Below are 17,089 nucleotides of genomic sequence, written 5' to 3' on the forward strand. Positions count from 1 at the left end.
TCAACAACTTAAACAAAGCAACTCTAATACTGAGTACTAGCATCAACTGAAGTTATCTTTCCTAAAAGATGAATGGGCCAGGAGAATTCTTGTAACCTGTAAAGCTTCAATTTGCTTGATATGACAGATTCTTGGTATTTTTTAGGGATGCCCTGAATATGCTGAGGCACAAAGGAAGCACGTCAGCACCGAGGGTAGCAGCCACCGTCCCTGTGAAGGCACCTCAAGCAGCATCGAGTGCCCCTTCACATACTAGACCATCCACTTCTACAGTCTCCATCCCAGGACAGCCAATGGCTTCGGTGAGATGTTATGAATTTGATAGAATGGGGGGAAAAAATTTCCGTAGGTACCTTCTTTAACCGCGTCTCAACTAGCTTTGGTTTTTGCATTGATGATGAAAAAAATGGCCAAACCTCACAGGTGAAATGTGCATGTTAATGTTAATGTGACAATCAAATTATACTAGTATTAATAGACAATTACTTTGATATATCTGCTATTTTTTGCAGTCTTGCAGAGATATTTCCTTGACATTGCCAGTTATGGGCATCTTAATGTTGAAAATAGCTACCATGTTTTTTTTCTCCATTACAGCAAAGACCAGATTAAATCTGGTAAGATACAATATATTTCTTTTTCTGTTCAATTTCTTTTTCAATCTTTTTTATTGGTTTTTATAATAAAGAATTTATTATAAAAGGTTTTAAAGGATTAAGGATAAAAGGTTTTTATAATAATGAAGAAAAGAGAATGGGAAGAGTCACGTGATGGAGTAGTGGATGGTAGGGTAATACCAGCCCTCTCCAGAAAAGAAGAAAAAAAGTTAAGAAAAGACAAAGTTCAATAAATACAAAATATAAGAATTAAAAGATAAAGTTGTAGAGAAAAGAAAGAAAATGGCACCCAAGAAGGAAAAAGTAAAAACAAAGGGAAAAAAAGAAGAAAAGACGCCAGAAAAGAAAGGAGAAGGCCTTACCTGCACGAAGAAACAGGGAGACGTGGTGGAGAAGAGCGCCTGATCTCTGAGGTTGGTGACAGCCCCACGGAGTTGCGACCCCCCCCGACCGCTAGACTGCAAAAATGACTCTCTGAGCCAAACAAAAGTGCGCAATCTAAGGAGAAGGAAAACACCGACAGGAGGGGGGCTCAGCTGAGGAGCGGGCAACCATGGCGCGACCAGCTGAGGGATGCCCGACACCAGGGCTCTCAGTTGGAAGAAGAGGAAAGCGGCAGGAGAGGGAGTGAAGTACCAGGTGAGAAGGAAAGTCGACGGGGTGAAAGGAAAGAAGAGCAGCAGCAGGAGGCTCAACAGATGAGCAGCTCAGAATAAGAGGACCAACAGCAAGAGACCAAGCAAGAAGAGGCCTGGCAAAGTGAGACAAGCAACTCATCAGGAAAGTCAGAAGAGATACAGATACAAAGAAGGGAAGAAGAAGACACAAATACAGGTACAGACACAGAAGAAGAGGAAGAAGAAGACCAAGATCTTCACAGAGAAATAGAAGGTAAAACAGATGGACAGAATATAGATAAAGCTTTTTTTCAAGAACAAATGAGAGCATTAAAAGAATGGTTGTCATTAAAATTTAAAAGAAAAATTAAAAGAAAAATGAAAAGAACAGAAGAAAAAGTGAGTAGAATAGAACTGGTCATTTCAGAAATAGGGAAAAGAGTAGAAAATGTGGAAGATCGAGAAATGGCTGTAGAAATGGAAGTAAACGACTTAAGAGGAAAATTGGAAGAAAGTGATAAAAAAATTAAAGAGACACACGAGTTGTTAGCTCAGAAAATTGATATGTTGGAAAATTATAGTAGGCAAAATAACATAAAAATAGTGGGCCTGAAGGAAGATGAAGAAGGCACAGATATGAAGGAATTTATAAAAGAATGGATCCCGAAGGTCCTGGAAATGACAGAAATACAGGAAGGAATGGAAATAGAAAGGGCACACAGAACACTAGCTCTGAGACCACAGACATATCAAAAACCAAGATCCATTTTAGTAAAATTTTTGAGCTATACGACAAGAGAAAATATACTGGAGCGGGCAAGGAATAAAATTAGAGAAGACAATAAACCATTGGAATAGAAGGGTCAAAAAATATTTTTTTACCCAGACATAAGTTTTGAACTAAAGAAGAGTAAGGAGTTTAATATAGCAAAATCGATCCTATGGAAAAAAGATTATAAATTTATGTTAAGACATCCAGCTGTGCTTAAAATATTTATCCCCGGGGAGCAAAGTAACAAGAATGAAGAACGGCGATAAAATATATATAAAGATGTAAAAACAATGTATATGTAAAGAACTAAAGAAGGGAAAGAGAAGGGAAGGAAGGAAGTAAGGGGAAAAAAGGGAGAACTTTGTTATATGTGTAAAAAAAATGTGTTTTCTGGGGGGTTTGGTGGGGGAGAGAATAACCGACACTGCGAAATCAGTTGACGCTTGCGAGCAGGTTCGCAATCCAAATGGAAAGGGAAGTTGCGATTGCCCGGCAAGGGGCAACTCAGAGAGGGGGGGAATATTTGAGGTTAAGGGAATATTGGATATGGGAGTTGTTGGAGTATTTTATGTTTTAAATGTGTTGTCATACATTGAGTTTAAAAAGGAAAAACTGAGAGATGAAAATGGGGAAAAGGGGGATGGTGATGGTGAGGAAGCAGAAATGAGGTGTAAACAGGATATGAGATGATCATGTTGAACTATATGACTATAAACATTAATGGAATACATAACCAAATTAAAAGGAAGAAACTATTAAATTTACTGAAAAAAGAAAAAAATAGATATAGCATTTGTGCAGGAAACGAATCTAACTGAAATGGAACATAACAAATTAAAGAGAGACTGGGTAGGGCATGTAGCGGCAGCATCGTATAATTCAAAAGCTAGAGGTGCAGCTATATTAATTAATAAAAATGTACCAATCAAAATTGAGGAGGAAATAATAAATCCAGCAGGGTGGTATGTAATGATAAAGTCTCAGATATATTCAGAATTTTGGAATTTGGTCAATATATATGCACCTAATGAGGAGGATCAAAAGTTTATGCAAGATTTTTTTTTTAAGATTATAGATACACAAGGAAATATATTGATAGGAAGGAATTTTAGTTTTAATTTGGATCCAATGTTGGATAAAATTGACAAAAGACATCCAAAAAGAATAAAGTGGCCAAATTTATGGTTAAATCAATGCAGGAAATGAAACTTTTGGATATATGGAGGAGGCAGCACCCAAGAGAGAAGGAATACTCATATTATTCGAGTAGGCATAAAACATGCTCAAGGATTGATATGTTTTTGTTGTCAGCCCATATTCAAGGGAGAGTTAGGAAAACTGAATATAAAGCTAGGTTACTATCTGATCATTCACCCCTGTTATTAGCAATAGAACTGGAGGACATCCCACCAAGAACATATAGATGGAAGTTAAACTCCATGCTACTTAAAAGGCAGGAATTTAGAGAGTTTATTGAATGTCAAATTAAAACATATTTTGAAATAAATACGGAATCAGTGAAAGACAAAATTATATTATGGGACGCAATGAAAGCCTTCATTAGAGGGCAGATAATAAGTTATGTAACTAAGATGAAAAAGGACTACAATCGGGAAATAGAGCAGTTGGAAAGGGAGATAGTAAGTATAGAAAAGGAACTAGTAAAAAGGGATGATATAACAAAAAGGAAAGAATTGGCGGACAAAAAAATAAAATACGAAACATTACAAACATTTAAGGTGTAGAAGAACATAATGAAAATAAAGCAAAAGTATTATGAACTAGGAAAAAAAATACATGAAATATTAGCCTGGCAACTTAAAACAGAAAAGCTAAAAGAACTGTATTGGCATCAAAGAAAAAGGACAAACAAATTACATATAACCCAATAGAGATTAATGAGAACTTTAAGGAATTTTATGAACAATTATACCAAACTGAGAACGAGGGGAAAGATGATAAAGTAGAAGAGTTTTTAGCTAAAATTGAACTGCCGAAATTGCAAGAGGAACAAAACAAACTGATAAAACCATTTGAAATAGAGGAAATACAGGATCTAGTAAAAAAGCTGCAGAATAATAAAACACCTGGAGAGGATGGATTTCCAATAGAATTCTATAAAACATTTAAAGAGTTATTAATTCCTCCTCTCCTGGAAGTAATGAACCAGATAGAAGAAACACAAATACCAAAGACGGGGAAGGATCCACTAACACCAGCATCATATAGACCAATATCTCTACTTAATTCAGATGATAAGATAATAGTGAAATTATTAGCAAACTGATTGGCCAATTGTGTACCAAAAATAGTAAAACAAGATCAAACTGGATTTATTAAAAGACGAACAGCAGATAATGTCTACAAACTAATTAATCTAATTCATGCAGCTCAAGGAAATAAGAAGCCAACAGTGGCTGTTGCTTTAGACGCAGTAAAAGCTTTTGACAGAGTAGAATGGAATTATTTATTCAAAGTATTACAGAGGTTCAATCTACCAGAAAAATATATTAATTGGATTAAAGCATTATATAATGGACCATTGGCGAAGGTAACAGTAAATGGATATGTATCGAACCAATTTAAATTAAGTAGGTCAACTAGACAGGGATGTCCATTATCCCCCTCAATGTTCGCTTTAGCAATAGAACCATTGGCAGAACTGATAAGAACAGAAAATAAAATAAAAGGGATAAAAATAAAGGAGAACGAGTATAAAATCAGTTTATTTGCAGATGACATCATAGTATACTTAACAGAACCAGAAATATTAATAAAAGAATTACATAAGAAATTGAAGGAGTATGGAGAAATATCGAGGTACAAGAGCAATGCAAATAAAAGTGAAGTGATGCCAATGAGTAATGCATATGAAACAAAATTTTAAAAAGTATCACCATTTAAATGGCAAGCACAAGCAATCCGATACCTGGGTATCAGGTTAGATAATAACTTAAGCCACTTGTACAAACTAAATTATCAGCCACTAATAAAGAAATTTCAGGAAGACTTAGAACATTGGAAAGAATTACCGCTAATGTTGATAGGGAGGGTAAATTGCATTAAAATTAATGTCTTCCCAAGGATATAATACTTATTTCACTCGTTACCAATTCCCTTAACAGAGAAATTCTTTAATGAACTAAATTCTTGTGGAAAGGGGTGAAACCGAGGATAGCGTTAGATAAATTAACAGTGAGGTACAACCAAGGTGGTTTGCAGTTACCAAACTTTAAAAATTATTATAGAGCAGGACAATTAAAGTATTTATCAGATTTTTGGCAGACAAGGGAAAAACCAGACTGGACTAAGATAGAACTAGATAAAATAGGAGAGTAGGTACCGGAACATATACTTTATGAGTGGGATGAAAAGCTGGTACGACATAAAAGCTCACCAGTACTGCATCATTTACTCAATATATGGAAGAAGATCCACTTAGAAAGGAAAAAAATGAATTACCAAATACCAGAATTACTATTGACGCAAAATCCGCTAATCCCTTTTACAATAGATAACCTTTCCTTTAGAGAATGGGAGAGAAAAGGAATCAAAAGAATAGAAAATTGTTTTTTGGGAAATAATTTATTAACATTTGAACAGTTGAAGTCCAAATATGGAATAACTCATGGTACAATGTTTGCATATCATCAACTGAAAGCCGACTTAAAGGATAAATTGGGAAACAGACTGAGATTTCCAGAAAAAAATTATTTTTAAAAAAAAGAAGAAAAAGAGAACAATATCACATATGTGAATATAAAACTTCAAACAGTATAAACTCAGTCCCCCCTCCTCTGCACTGGATGAAGACAGAAAAGATGTAAAAAATATATAATTAAAAAACCCACCTGACCTATTTCTATTCCTATTCCTCTCGATTTTTCTCTGACTTTCTCTTCCTCTCTGAATTTCTCTTTTCCTTATTTTATTCTCTTCTTCCATCCCTCATCCCATTTAAGAATTCCTCTTCCATGCAGCATCTTTTAACCACCATTGCAGTCATAGCATGAAGGAAGTCAAGACAAGGTACCTACCACAACTATGTAGATGGCCTTTAACATGGCAGGTCCCAAAGAATTTGAGAAAACCAATATCAATTAAAATGTGGCACATAGATTCATATTAGGAGTTGCACTTTAGGAATATCTTTAATGGGAAGGAAAAAAAATGATGGAATATCTCTATATTCCCTCACTGCGTAAGAATAAGGGGTTATGTCTATCGAATCTTTTCCAGCTCCCAAAACTTATCAATCCTATTCTGGCTCTCATTTCCTTGTAACAACTTCTCCCTTAGGGCCTAAGCAGTTGAAAACACAGTTTCTAAACATGTAGCTGTTCAAACCAGTCACGCACCATTTGCCGGAACTGGTGTGCAAATTTCACCTGCAGAACTGGTGAAACTTGTGGAAAGGTTGGGGTAGGCAGGATGATGAGTGATTTTGAAAGCAAGGCTGAGAGTTTAAAATCAAGGCCTGCTTAACTGAGAGACAGATGAAGTTAGCGAATAGTGATGGATGAGCAAAATTTGATACAGTTAGGTTATGCATAGTATTGAGGTTACATTTTAAGTTCATGGAGACAAGCAAACAAAGACTGCCTGGAGTATTTTCAAGCAGTGAAGCCAAGAAACAAGAAATGTATGGCTGAGTATTTGCTGCTGATGACCTGAGGTAGGATGACCTGGAGATGGCATAAATCTCAGTCTGTGAGCTCACCTGTCAGTGCCAGACAGCACCAAGGCTGTAATTAGTTGCTTTGGCTCTTTGCTGGATCATAGAATGAAGTGGCTGGTGACAGAGTTCGTTATGTGTTCTGAAATAACGGCTGTGGTCTTCCCATTATTAGATCACATACTGAGTGACTAAAGTCTCTGACAATTCACTACTATCTTTATAAATTTGTTCATGCTGACCTATTTTTAAAAATATATGTCCAGATATACCCCATTTTACGAAAGTAGAACTTTCCTGTGAAACCTTTTGTAAGCTGAAATGGCGAAGACCCATTCACTATTATTAAAAGTTATTTTCATAAAAGCGAAAGCCCATTCAAATTTCTTTCGGATAGCGAATGTAGGTTTCTTCGTAAAAATGAATTTGTGTGAAGCGAATATTCGTAAAGCAGGGTATACCTGTATTAGTTTGAGATTCTTCAGTAATAATAATGACAAACTAAAATGTGCCAGTGGATAGAATTGCAAAAGGGAAGGATAAGTAATCCTACTTATTAAGGAGAACATAATGTAAAACTTTGTAAGGGATCAACCAGTAAGGACTTGTGAATAGAACATGGGAAATATAAACTATCACTTTTACATCACTATTCTCCCCCAGTTTCCTTCATTCCAGGGAAAACAAGTCTAGCTGATCCAATCTTCTCCATAACTGAAGTCCTACAATCCAGGTAACCTCCTGGTGAATCACCTCTGCACTCCCTCCAGTGCACCCACATGCTTCCTGCAGTGCTGTGATCAGAATTGCACAGAATACTCCAAGGGTGGTCTACCCAATGCTTTGTAAATCCCTCAACCTATGAAAGGAAGCATGCCATCCTATCTACTCTCCTACATATTCTTCCATTAATGCGGTTGTAATTGGCTCCATGTCAGAGGTAGGCCAACATTGTGGAGCAAAGAAGTGGAAAGGTGAAACATCATCGATATGTTCCAGTGGAAAATTTAAAATACCTCTACTGGCTGAGCCTCCACACCCATTGAAAACGCTGCTGCTCGCCACCGCAGCAGAGTCCAAACATTTCATAAAGTTGACCTGAGCCTCCAACTCAGCATTTCAGATGACATCTTTTGGAGCCAACAACAACTGTTTTATTTCCTGGGCAATGCTGGGTATCCTGTATAAATATTTCAGTTCTTGTTTCATTTATGAGAGACCCAAGTTTACAGGATATTGTTCATTAATTTCACAGGCTGCAGAAAGAAGCTTTTTCCCAGCTTGGTAATTCTGATTTTAATGCTCTTGAACCACCTTCTGGTAGTAGTTCAAAGATTCTGTGGTAGTAGTTCAAAGAGTCTGTATGATGGATGATAGGGGTCTTCGATAATTCTCTGAGCCCAATTTAAGCAATGTTCCCATCGTCAATGTCATCAATAGAGGAAAGGGAGATCCCAGTGATCTTCTCAGCTGTTTTGATGATCCTCTGTATTGACTTCCAGTCCAATGCTTTACAGCTACGCAATGATGCAGCGAGATAGGACACTCTTGATTGTGCTTGTGTAGAATGTGGTCAAGATAGAGGCAGGTAGCCTTGCCCTCCTCAACATCCTTAGGAAGTGTAGGTGCTGCTGTGGCTTCCTGACTAATGAGGCAAGTCTTAGGAGGATTGGATGTAGTGCAGGTAAATGAGATTAGTGTAGAAGGGAAAAAGGGTCAGTATGGATGTGGTGGGATGAAGGTCCCGTCTCTGACTTGGAGTAAGTAATCATCTTCCACTCTTGCTGGTATGGGTTTTAAAACTAGGTGAATATTCTGTTTATTTGTAGTTGGCTGGGATGACGATTTATTTTTAAGAGAAAAGCATTTAGACTTCTATCCTCAATATGGTCAGTTTTGATAAATATTTGACTATTTTCCGAGGAAATATTATTCTTGAATCAGATCTGTAATTTGTTTAAATTCCTGTAATTCCATTAGATTATAATAATAGTGGTTCTTGCATTACAGAAGCACCATTCTGTCTCAAGAAAATTATTATTACTAAAACTAATTATACTTTGGCTATTTCACTATTCTATGCACTGCTGTTATAATTGAAACTTTGAATACATGATTATCTTTACTTTAAAGACAGACTTGTATTTATGTAATGCAATTCACACCAGAGTGATCATCCCAAGCCATTTACTTAAGTGCTTTTTGAGAATAGGCCCTTTGTAATATAGTGAAAGGGCAACCACTCTGCCCAAAGGAATATACAGTACCCTCCATAAATCTTTGGGATAAAGGCAGTTTTCTTCCTTTATTTCCCCCTGTGCTCCACAAATTTAAAATTTCTAATCAAACAATTCATACAGGATTAAAGTGCACATTTCAGATTTTATTCAAGGTTATTTGTATACATTTTACCATGTTTGACTATATAGAAATTACAGTACTTTTTATACAAAGTTCCCCCATTTCAGGGCACCAGAATGTTTGGGACATTTGGCTTCACAGGTGTTTGTGAGTACTCAAGTACATTTAATTTCTTCATTGGTACAGCTAGGCTTGCTTTTAAGCTTTTGGTCATCCTTGGAGTCTGTAGTTGCCATTTTTCAACATGAGGACCAGAGTTGTACCAATGAAAGTCAAGGAAACTCAGTGTAAGTAAGAGACATCGCCCAAACCTTAGGATTACCAAAATTGACTGTTTGGAACATCATTAAGAAGAAAGAGCTTACTGGTAAGCTCAGTAATTCCGAAGGAACTGGTAGGCCAAGAAAGAACTCCGCACCTGTTGATCTTGAATAAAATTTGAAATGTGCTCTTTAATCCCCAAACACCTGTCCAACAGATCAGAAACACTTTTCAGAAGGCAGGCGTGGATGTATCAATGACTACTCTCCACAGTTTTGAATGTTTCAAAACAAGGACCTCAAGGACAGAAATACTAGTCTACACTTCAAGATGCAAACCACTAGTTAGCTACTGAAACAGGATAATCAGATTACAGTTTGCCAAGAAGTATTAAAAAGAGCCTGCAAAATTCTGGGAAAAGGTCTTATGGAGAGATGAGACCAAGATTAACCTGTATCAGAGTGATGGCAAGAGCAAAGTGTGGAGGTGTAAAAGAAATGCCCCAAGATCCAAAGCATACCACATGAAATATGGTGGTGGGGATGTTAGGGCCAGGACATGTCTGGCTGCCACCGGTACTGGCGCACTGATCTTCATTGATGATGTAACTGCTGATGGCAGTAGTAAATGAATTCTGAGGTGTATAGAAACATCTGATCTGCTCAAGTTCGAGCAAATGCCTCCAAACTCATTGCACGATGCTTCATCCTACAGCAAGACGTACTGCTAAAGCAGCAAAGGAGTTTTTCAAAGCTAAAAACTGGAAAATTCTTGAATGGCCAAGTCGGTCACCTGATCTAAACCCAGTTGAGCATGATTTCTATATGCTGAAGAGAAAACTTTAGGCGACAAGCCCCCAAAACAAGCAGGAGCTGAAGGTGGATGCAGTAGAGGCCTGGCAGAGCATCACCAGAGAAGATGCTCAGTACCTGGTGATCTCTTTGAATCACAGACTTCAAACAGTCATTGCATGCAAGGGATATGCAACAAAGTACTAAACATGACTATTTTAATCTATCACTGCTATGTCCCAAATATTATGTGCACTTTAATCACATGAAATGTTTCATTACATATTTAAAACTGTGGAGCACAGGGGAAAATAAAGGAAAAAAATGTCTTTGTCCCAAAAATTATGGAGGGCACTGTAATAAAATTTGCCTTTTTTCACCATGTTGCTTAAGAGATAAATAAATTGGCCAGTACAACAAGGAGGGAACCCCAAATTTGTAAACTAAATAACGCTATCACACTGAGAAAACAGACTGGGCCACAAATTACTTCCCACTTCCCAATCAAGACTCCACCTCCAACAGGGCAGTACACAGCATAGTGCTGGAGAAACTCAGCGGGTCATGCAGCATCCATCCGGAGTAAAAGGCAGTCAACGCCTGAAGAAGAGTTCAGGGTTCAGGCCCAAAGCAACAACTGCCTTTTACTTCCTCTGGATGCTTTGAACAGTGGGAGAAAACCGAAGCCCCCAGCGAAAACCCACGCAGACATGGGGAGAACGTACAAACTCCTTACAGACAGCAGGATTCGAACCCTGGTCCCGATTGCTGGCGCTGTGGAGGTGTTGCACTAACCGCTCCGCCAAACGTGCTACCCAGGATTGAAGGTAAGTTTGACTGGACAATTGGCTATAATTGGGATAAACTGGAGACTGGGAACTGTACAAGTCAATAGAAAATATTCAGAACTCTGCATAATTACCTAAATCTTTGATCTCTGTGTTCTCTGGCTATGGAAACATGTACTGACCTTGCCAGCAGCCATTAGCATGCTGCAAAATTGTATTGTGCATGAGACTGAAGCTTCATCACACACGCTTGAAAAGACCTTGCCTTGGGACCCTTCTAGAGGTAAGTGTGCAATGTGCACAGAACACCCAGCAGAAAATCCAAATACTTTGTAGACCATGCAGTAAGTACCAATTGTGCTTGTTGATTTTCCAAGGGAATTATGCATTATGTTTGAGTATTGCAAAAGTAAAGGCTATTTTTATCTTCCTTATGGACCATGGAATGCAGAATTTGATTGTGCAATCAAACTGGTAGTAAGGGAGGATCTCTTTGAAAAGTTATAATTCAGGATCAGAAACAAGAAAAAGGAGGGCGAAGCAGTGGCTTTGACCTTAAAATAAAGATAAACTTTGAAGGAACGGGAAGGACTCGACGCAATAAAGAAAGAGAGAGCAATCAATTATTTGTTTGTTTGCAAGCTGATGGTCGAGTCTTAGAAGTAACAAAGACAGTTGAAAGAGATTTATTCTTGAATCAATTTAGTTAGGCATCACAACAATAACATGATATTTCAAGAAAGATAAATATCAATTGACGAGGAGCAAGGTGGAACATTTTAAATTTAGAGATACAGTACAGTAATGGGCCTTTCTGGCTCATGAGCCCACGCCATTCAAATACGCCCACTCACCCCGTCCATCTTTGAAACGTGGGAGGAAACTTTGTGTCAGTCTTTGAAAACAAAGAATAAAATATTCCAAAGAAACGTGGGAGGACACCAGGGCAGCTGGAGGAAACTCACACAATCGTGGGGAGAACGTGCAGATAGCGGAGGATTGAAATCAGGTCACTGGCACAGTAATAGTGCTATGTCATCTGTTGGCCCCTATAATAACCAGAAAAAAATATTGAAGACGTGATGGAAATAATGATATGGTTGATGTCATCAATAGCAGGAAATCCAAATGAATATTTTTGAGAAACTATTGTGTGAAACAAGGAAGTCTGCAGATGCTGGGGGTTGAGTGCAATATAGAAAATGTGCTGATGAAACTCAACATCCACTGGAAGTAAAGGGTAACCGTTAGTTTGGGTCTGATCCCTTTGTCAAGGTATTTGATGAAGGGCACAGGTCTGAAACATTGGCTACTCTTTGCCTCCCTCGGATGCTGCGTGACCTGCTGTGTTGCTCCAGCACGATTGTCTGTTACATTTAAACTGTTATGGAAAACAAATCAGGCCATTGCCGCTGGTTGCATTTAGAAAACTTTTGGAAGGAGTCGAAGTCATTGCGTGCACACAATCTTGATCAGACAATATTTGGAGTCCTGCTTGTGGTTCTGAACACCACACATTATTGACCTTCAATGAAGTGCAGGTTTGCTGGGGTTGTCCTGGAGCTGGATTCAAGATGAGTCAGTGGAGCAGGAGGACAGAAATGTGTTTTCAGTTACTGGCACTGAATGCTTATGAATCCTCTCATATTAATTCTCATGGGACATCATTAATTACATCCTCCCAATTAAAGTTCCTGCGCATTATTTCTACTCTCTGTATTTCTGCTATTTAGCCAATTTCCTAACAAGGCCAATAATTTAAATTGGCCAAACTTCAAAGCTTCAATGTCGAAGGTTGAACTGTTTGCAAACAATGTCACGATCGAGACCAACGCAAGCTTCCAACCCCTCATCCACATTGTTGCAGAGATCATCTGTTTCCACCCATACAATTCAACCTGCTGAACTCATTGGTTTTGTTATCACTTGCCTTGACTTTTATTATAGTGGTGACTAGCTTCTCACCTTCTACCATCCATAAACTTGATCATCAAAACTCTGCATCCTATTTGACACTATCCCTTTCACCTATGACCCTTTTCACCCTTTGACATACATTTGTTCACTTTGAAGAGTCTTTTTTTTTCATATCGCTCCATAACTTCAAGTTGGATGGCTTCAGCCATACAACTTTCTAGCCTCTTGTCAGCTTCCATTTTTAAACTACTAATGAAAATTATTATTGAATACATTGTAGCGGGCCGCCGAACGCGCCATGCCCAAAGCAGCGACCTGACACTGGGACCCTGCGATCTACACAGCCGGCTGAAACGGCCTACGCTCTTTGGAGTCGGCTCTCAACTCCGCAGCATGCGGCTGCAGCGCCCCACTCCGATGGGCTGGCCAGCGGCAGCCAATAAGTGGAGCTGGGGAAGCAGCCACACCTGGGGATGAGAGGGCTTCACTAATAGGCTGCTCCCCAGATAGCACTAAACAGCCAATCCCAAGAAGCGGATCATAATGCCACCAGTCAGGTGGGATGATGACATCAGAGATGGGCTTCTGAGCCCTTTATAAGCAGAGCTGCCAGCACAATAAATCAGTGTTGAATTCACTCCCGTAGTGTGTGTCTTCTTTGAGCGTAACCTCTCCAGCAGTAGTAGCCGCTACAACATGCCATTTTGCAAACAACTGAGTCTTTATTTGCTGAAGCTCTAAATTCTGCATTTCCTTTCTGAAACCTCTGCTCTTATCTCCCCCAAGATGTTCTTTGCATTCAACTTTCTCACCAATCTTTATCTTTGATGTGTCCCCTGATTAGATTCCAGTACATAAACACATTTAAAGGCATGATTCATTTTTTTAATAGTTGAAGCTAGTAAAGGCATTAACCACAATTTCATAAAACTCAGGAATTGTGGTTAATCATTGGAAGGTGACGAATGCCTGTTTGGAAATTAAGGGAAACGTAAGCAAATCTATTATTCTTCTCATTTTACTTGTGGATTATCCTCATGTGCTCATTTATGCACCCATTGCCCTGATTAATTTAATAGAATTTTGAAGGGGATCCTCAAAAATAAGAAATTTGCATTATTGAACAGTACTTTGCATTAGATAATATTTCCTATTTCCCAGGGAAATCAGCAATGATACAAAGACAAGGTCTCAACTTCACAAAGAAGGAAGCATTACTGCAAGAACTTGGGGCACTAAACAATGATTAACAAATGGGGGGAAGGATGTTTAAAGTCGAGAACAGTGCTCTCTCTGATGGGGATGTACAGCAGAATAGAACACTACCGCACAAGCACAGGCCCTTCAGCCCATGTGTCTGTGCTGAACATGATGTCCAAATCAAAACTTTGCTGCATATCCTTCCATGCCCTTCATATCCATGTGTCTATCTGCAAGCTTCTTTTCTTAAATACTACCACTACTCCTGGCTGGCTGTTCCAGGCACCTACCACTCTCTATGTAAAATATTTGCCCTGCATATCGCCTTTAAACTTCCTTCTTCTCACCTTAAATACATGTGACGCTTTTAGCCTGGGGAAAAGATCTGACTGTTCACCCTAAAAATATCTCTCATGATTTTGTACACCTCTTTCAGGTCTCCCCTCCACCTCCTATGCTCCAGAGAAAACAGTCCAAGTTTGTCCATTCTCCCCCTCCATAATACATACCCTCTAAACCAGGCAACATCCTGGTAAACCATGGACACTGGTTGAAAGGCTAAGGAGTGTATAAATTATAGTTATAGATCAAATTTGAAAGGCAATAGAAGCAAAGTAAGAAGTTTTTCAAATGTCATCTAACAGAGAATGAGCTGAAAAGGTCAGGGACATGGTAGTACAAATTACAAATGTCATTGAGCAGCAAAAATATATACAGTCAACAGTGAGAGATGAAAGAATGATGAAGGAGGTTTTTGAGAATGGAATGAACTCGAGGTGTATTTTTGGCACAAGGGCTATGAAGTTGATTGATAGGGGAACAGACATCTACATGGCAGGTGTTGGCCATCTGGGGCAATCACTTGAAATGACTAAAAGTAACCTGTGTATTCCGCAAGTTTGAAATCCAGCATGAAAATGTTTTGGAACTCTTGGTTTTTTTGACATTTATTTCTTGAATATTTTGCAAGATATATCATTATTCTTTATGAAAATGAATGGGCGCCCAATACAGAAGTGAGCATTAAGTAGTAATTAATCAATTAGTGCTCTGTTGTCTGTTGAGATGTATTGTCAGATCTTACAGTGCCAAACTAAGTACTCCCAGAAATTGGTTTGCTCATGAACAGAACAGAAGGAATAACATCTTCATGTGTTGTCATTTCATATCATAGCTCAGATCATTGAGGTGACTGAGACAGTACGATGCCTGTTGAGAAAACTGAATCCTCACACAATGAGCCAAGATTCAAGATTATTTTATTGTCATGTAATAAAACAAAAAATCTCATATTACACAAAATTTCCTTTAGTGTACCGTAAGGCAAAGATTCAGTATCAGCAAAAATTGCCCAGCTCCCCATACTGCCAGAGAAAGAGAACCAAAGGAATGTGTCTCCCCCACCCCCCCCCCCACCCAGAGTCACTGAATGTCCATGGCTTCACTTCCAGCACCTCTGCAGCCACAATCTGAGCCATCGACAACCCAAGCTCCTAATGCACACCTCAAGATCAATATTCTACTAATTGTCATGTAATAAAAAGTGTCATATTATACGAAATTGCCTTTTGTCTGCCAAAAGGCAAACAGATTCACCATCGGCAGAAATTGCCCAAAGGGCCTCTTACAGTCAGAGAAAGAGAAGCAAAAGAGAGTTCCCTCCAGAGTCACGGAGTGCCCATAGATTCACCTCTACCACTCCCACAGTCTCTGCAGCCACACAGAGTCCAGTCCAAACCATCAGCAACCCGAACTCCAGATCTGAACCTCTTAGTGCTCTCTCGCATCCTAGTTCCAATACCTGTTAACCCTTCAGGCAGCTTCAAGCCAGTCTCCAGCAGTTCACCACCTGGTGTGAGTCCCTTGACTGCAGTCTCAGCAGCCCACAGCCTGCATGGATTCCTCTCCTCAAGTCATCAACAGCCCATCACCTCTGTGTTCTTCAGCTGTATAACCCCTCACTGGTCACCGTCCCATGGGTCATCTCCTCTGCTTCTGCTTCTCAAACGGCGTGGGGGGTTCCCAATTTTCTGGTGCCCAGCGCTAGTCCTCTGCTTCTCCGGAGTCTGCAACCCCTCATGGCTGCTGCCAATCCATCTTGGGCATGGGATTTTAAAATAAACTACAGTCGACTCCTTTAACCAAAGGGGCAAACAAAGGTTTATCAACATGGCAATGATGGCTGCTTAAAAACATTAATACCTTTGTAATGAGATGAATAAAGTGTAGAGCAGGTTGTGCAGATATTTATATTCAGCAAAAACCCATGAAAATGAGAATATACCGGCCAGAATTAGCCATGACAGCCCATCAGTGCTTGCATCATTTTGCTTGCAAGTCTTATAATTGTATGGTTTTTTTTTGGTAAACACTTTTCAGGAAGCATTTGGCAAACCCCATCAGGTTAAGGTCAAACTTCAGAAGAGTAAGTGTCCCATTGTGACAACAAGGCTTTCAACAGAAAGTGACGCAATGCTAAATTGTAGTGTAGTTGACATCATTGCATTGTATGTCTGTAAACAACTGCAAAAACTGCAGGTAGTACTCAGAGAAATTGCATAAGCTCACATTTCCTTCCTATAATTATAGAACATTTCCTGAAGTAACCTGATGGATGAACTTTCTACTCCCTTTAATTTCTCCAATATAATGAGATGGTTGTTTTGTATTTTTTATCTTCAGACCTTTTAGCCAGTAAGCTTTGTAGGCAAACATTGAAATACGTAGATTCGACTGTAGCCCATATATCTGAATTAATTGGAATAAAAATCAGTAGGCTCAAATTTTAAAAAAACAGAAGTTTTCTCTCACTAAAGTTACTTTCTAAAGTACTTTAGAATAAAATGAAGTGAATGTGAGGTTGCACAGCTTTAACTGGATTCCATCAGATAAAAGTTGAGACAGGTTCACCTGGTTAAAGATCTTTATAGATGGAGCTCACTCCAGTTTTGCAAGGCTCAGACTAGCCTGTTTCTGGGACTGTGCTGTAAAAAAAATGCACAGTAATGATTTATTAGATTTGCAATTGATAGTTTGTGGGTTGTTGAAACTGGTGCAGAGAAATTGTATGCATAACTTCACTGCTGAAAT

The 17,089-nt window shown here is 38.8% G+C and overlaps 1 protein-coding gene across 6 annotated transcripts in view; it reads left to right on the forward strand.

Annotated features, from left to right (window-relative positions):
- pdhx (pyruvate dehydrogenase complex component X) overlaps positions 1-17,089 on the forward strand; it is a 236,418-nt gene that overhangs the window by 134,815 nt on the left and 84,514 nt on the right. For all 6 annotated transcript variants that reach the window (XM_069895573.1, XM_069895582.1, XM_069895612.1 and 3 more), the window contains exon 6: positions 146-302. In XM_069895573.1, the coding sequence (XP_069751674.1) occupies positions 146-302 (157 nt within the window). The remainder of the gene's footprint in view (positions 1-145; positions 303-17,089) is intronic.

The sequence above is a fragment of the Narcine bancroftii genome, chromosome 1 (assembly GCF_036971445.1).
Source record: "Narcine bancroftii isolate sNarBan1 chromosome 1, sNarBan1.hap1, whole genome shotgun sequence".
Classification (NCBI taxonomy): Eukaryota; Metazoa; Chordata; class Chondrichthyes; order Torpediniformes; family Narcinidae; genus Narcine; species Narcine bancroftii.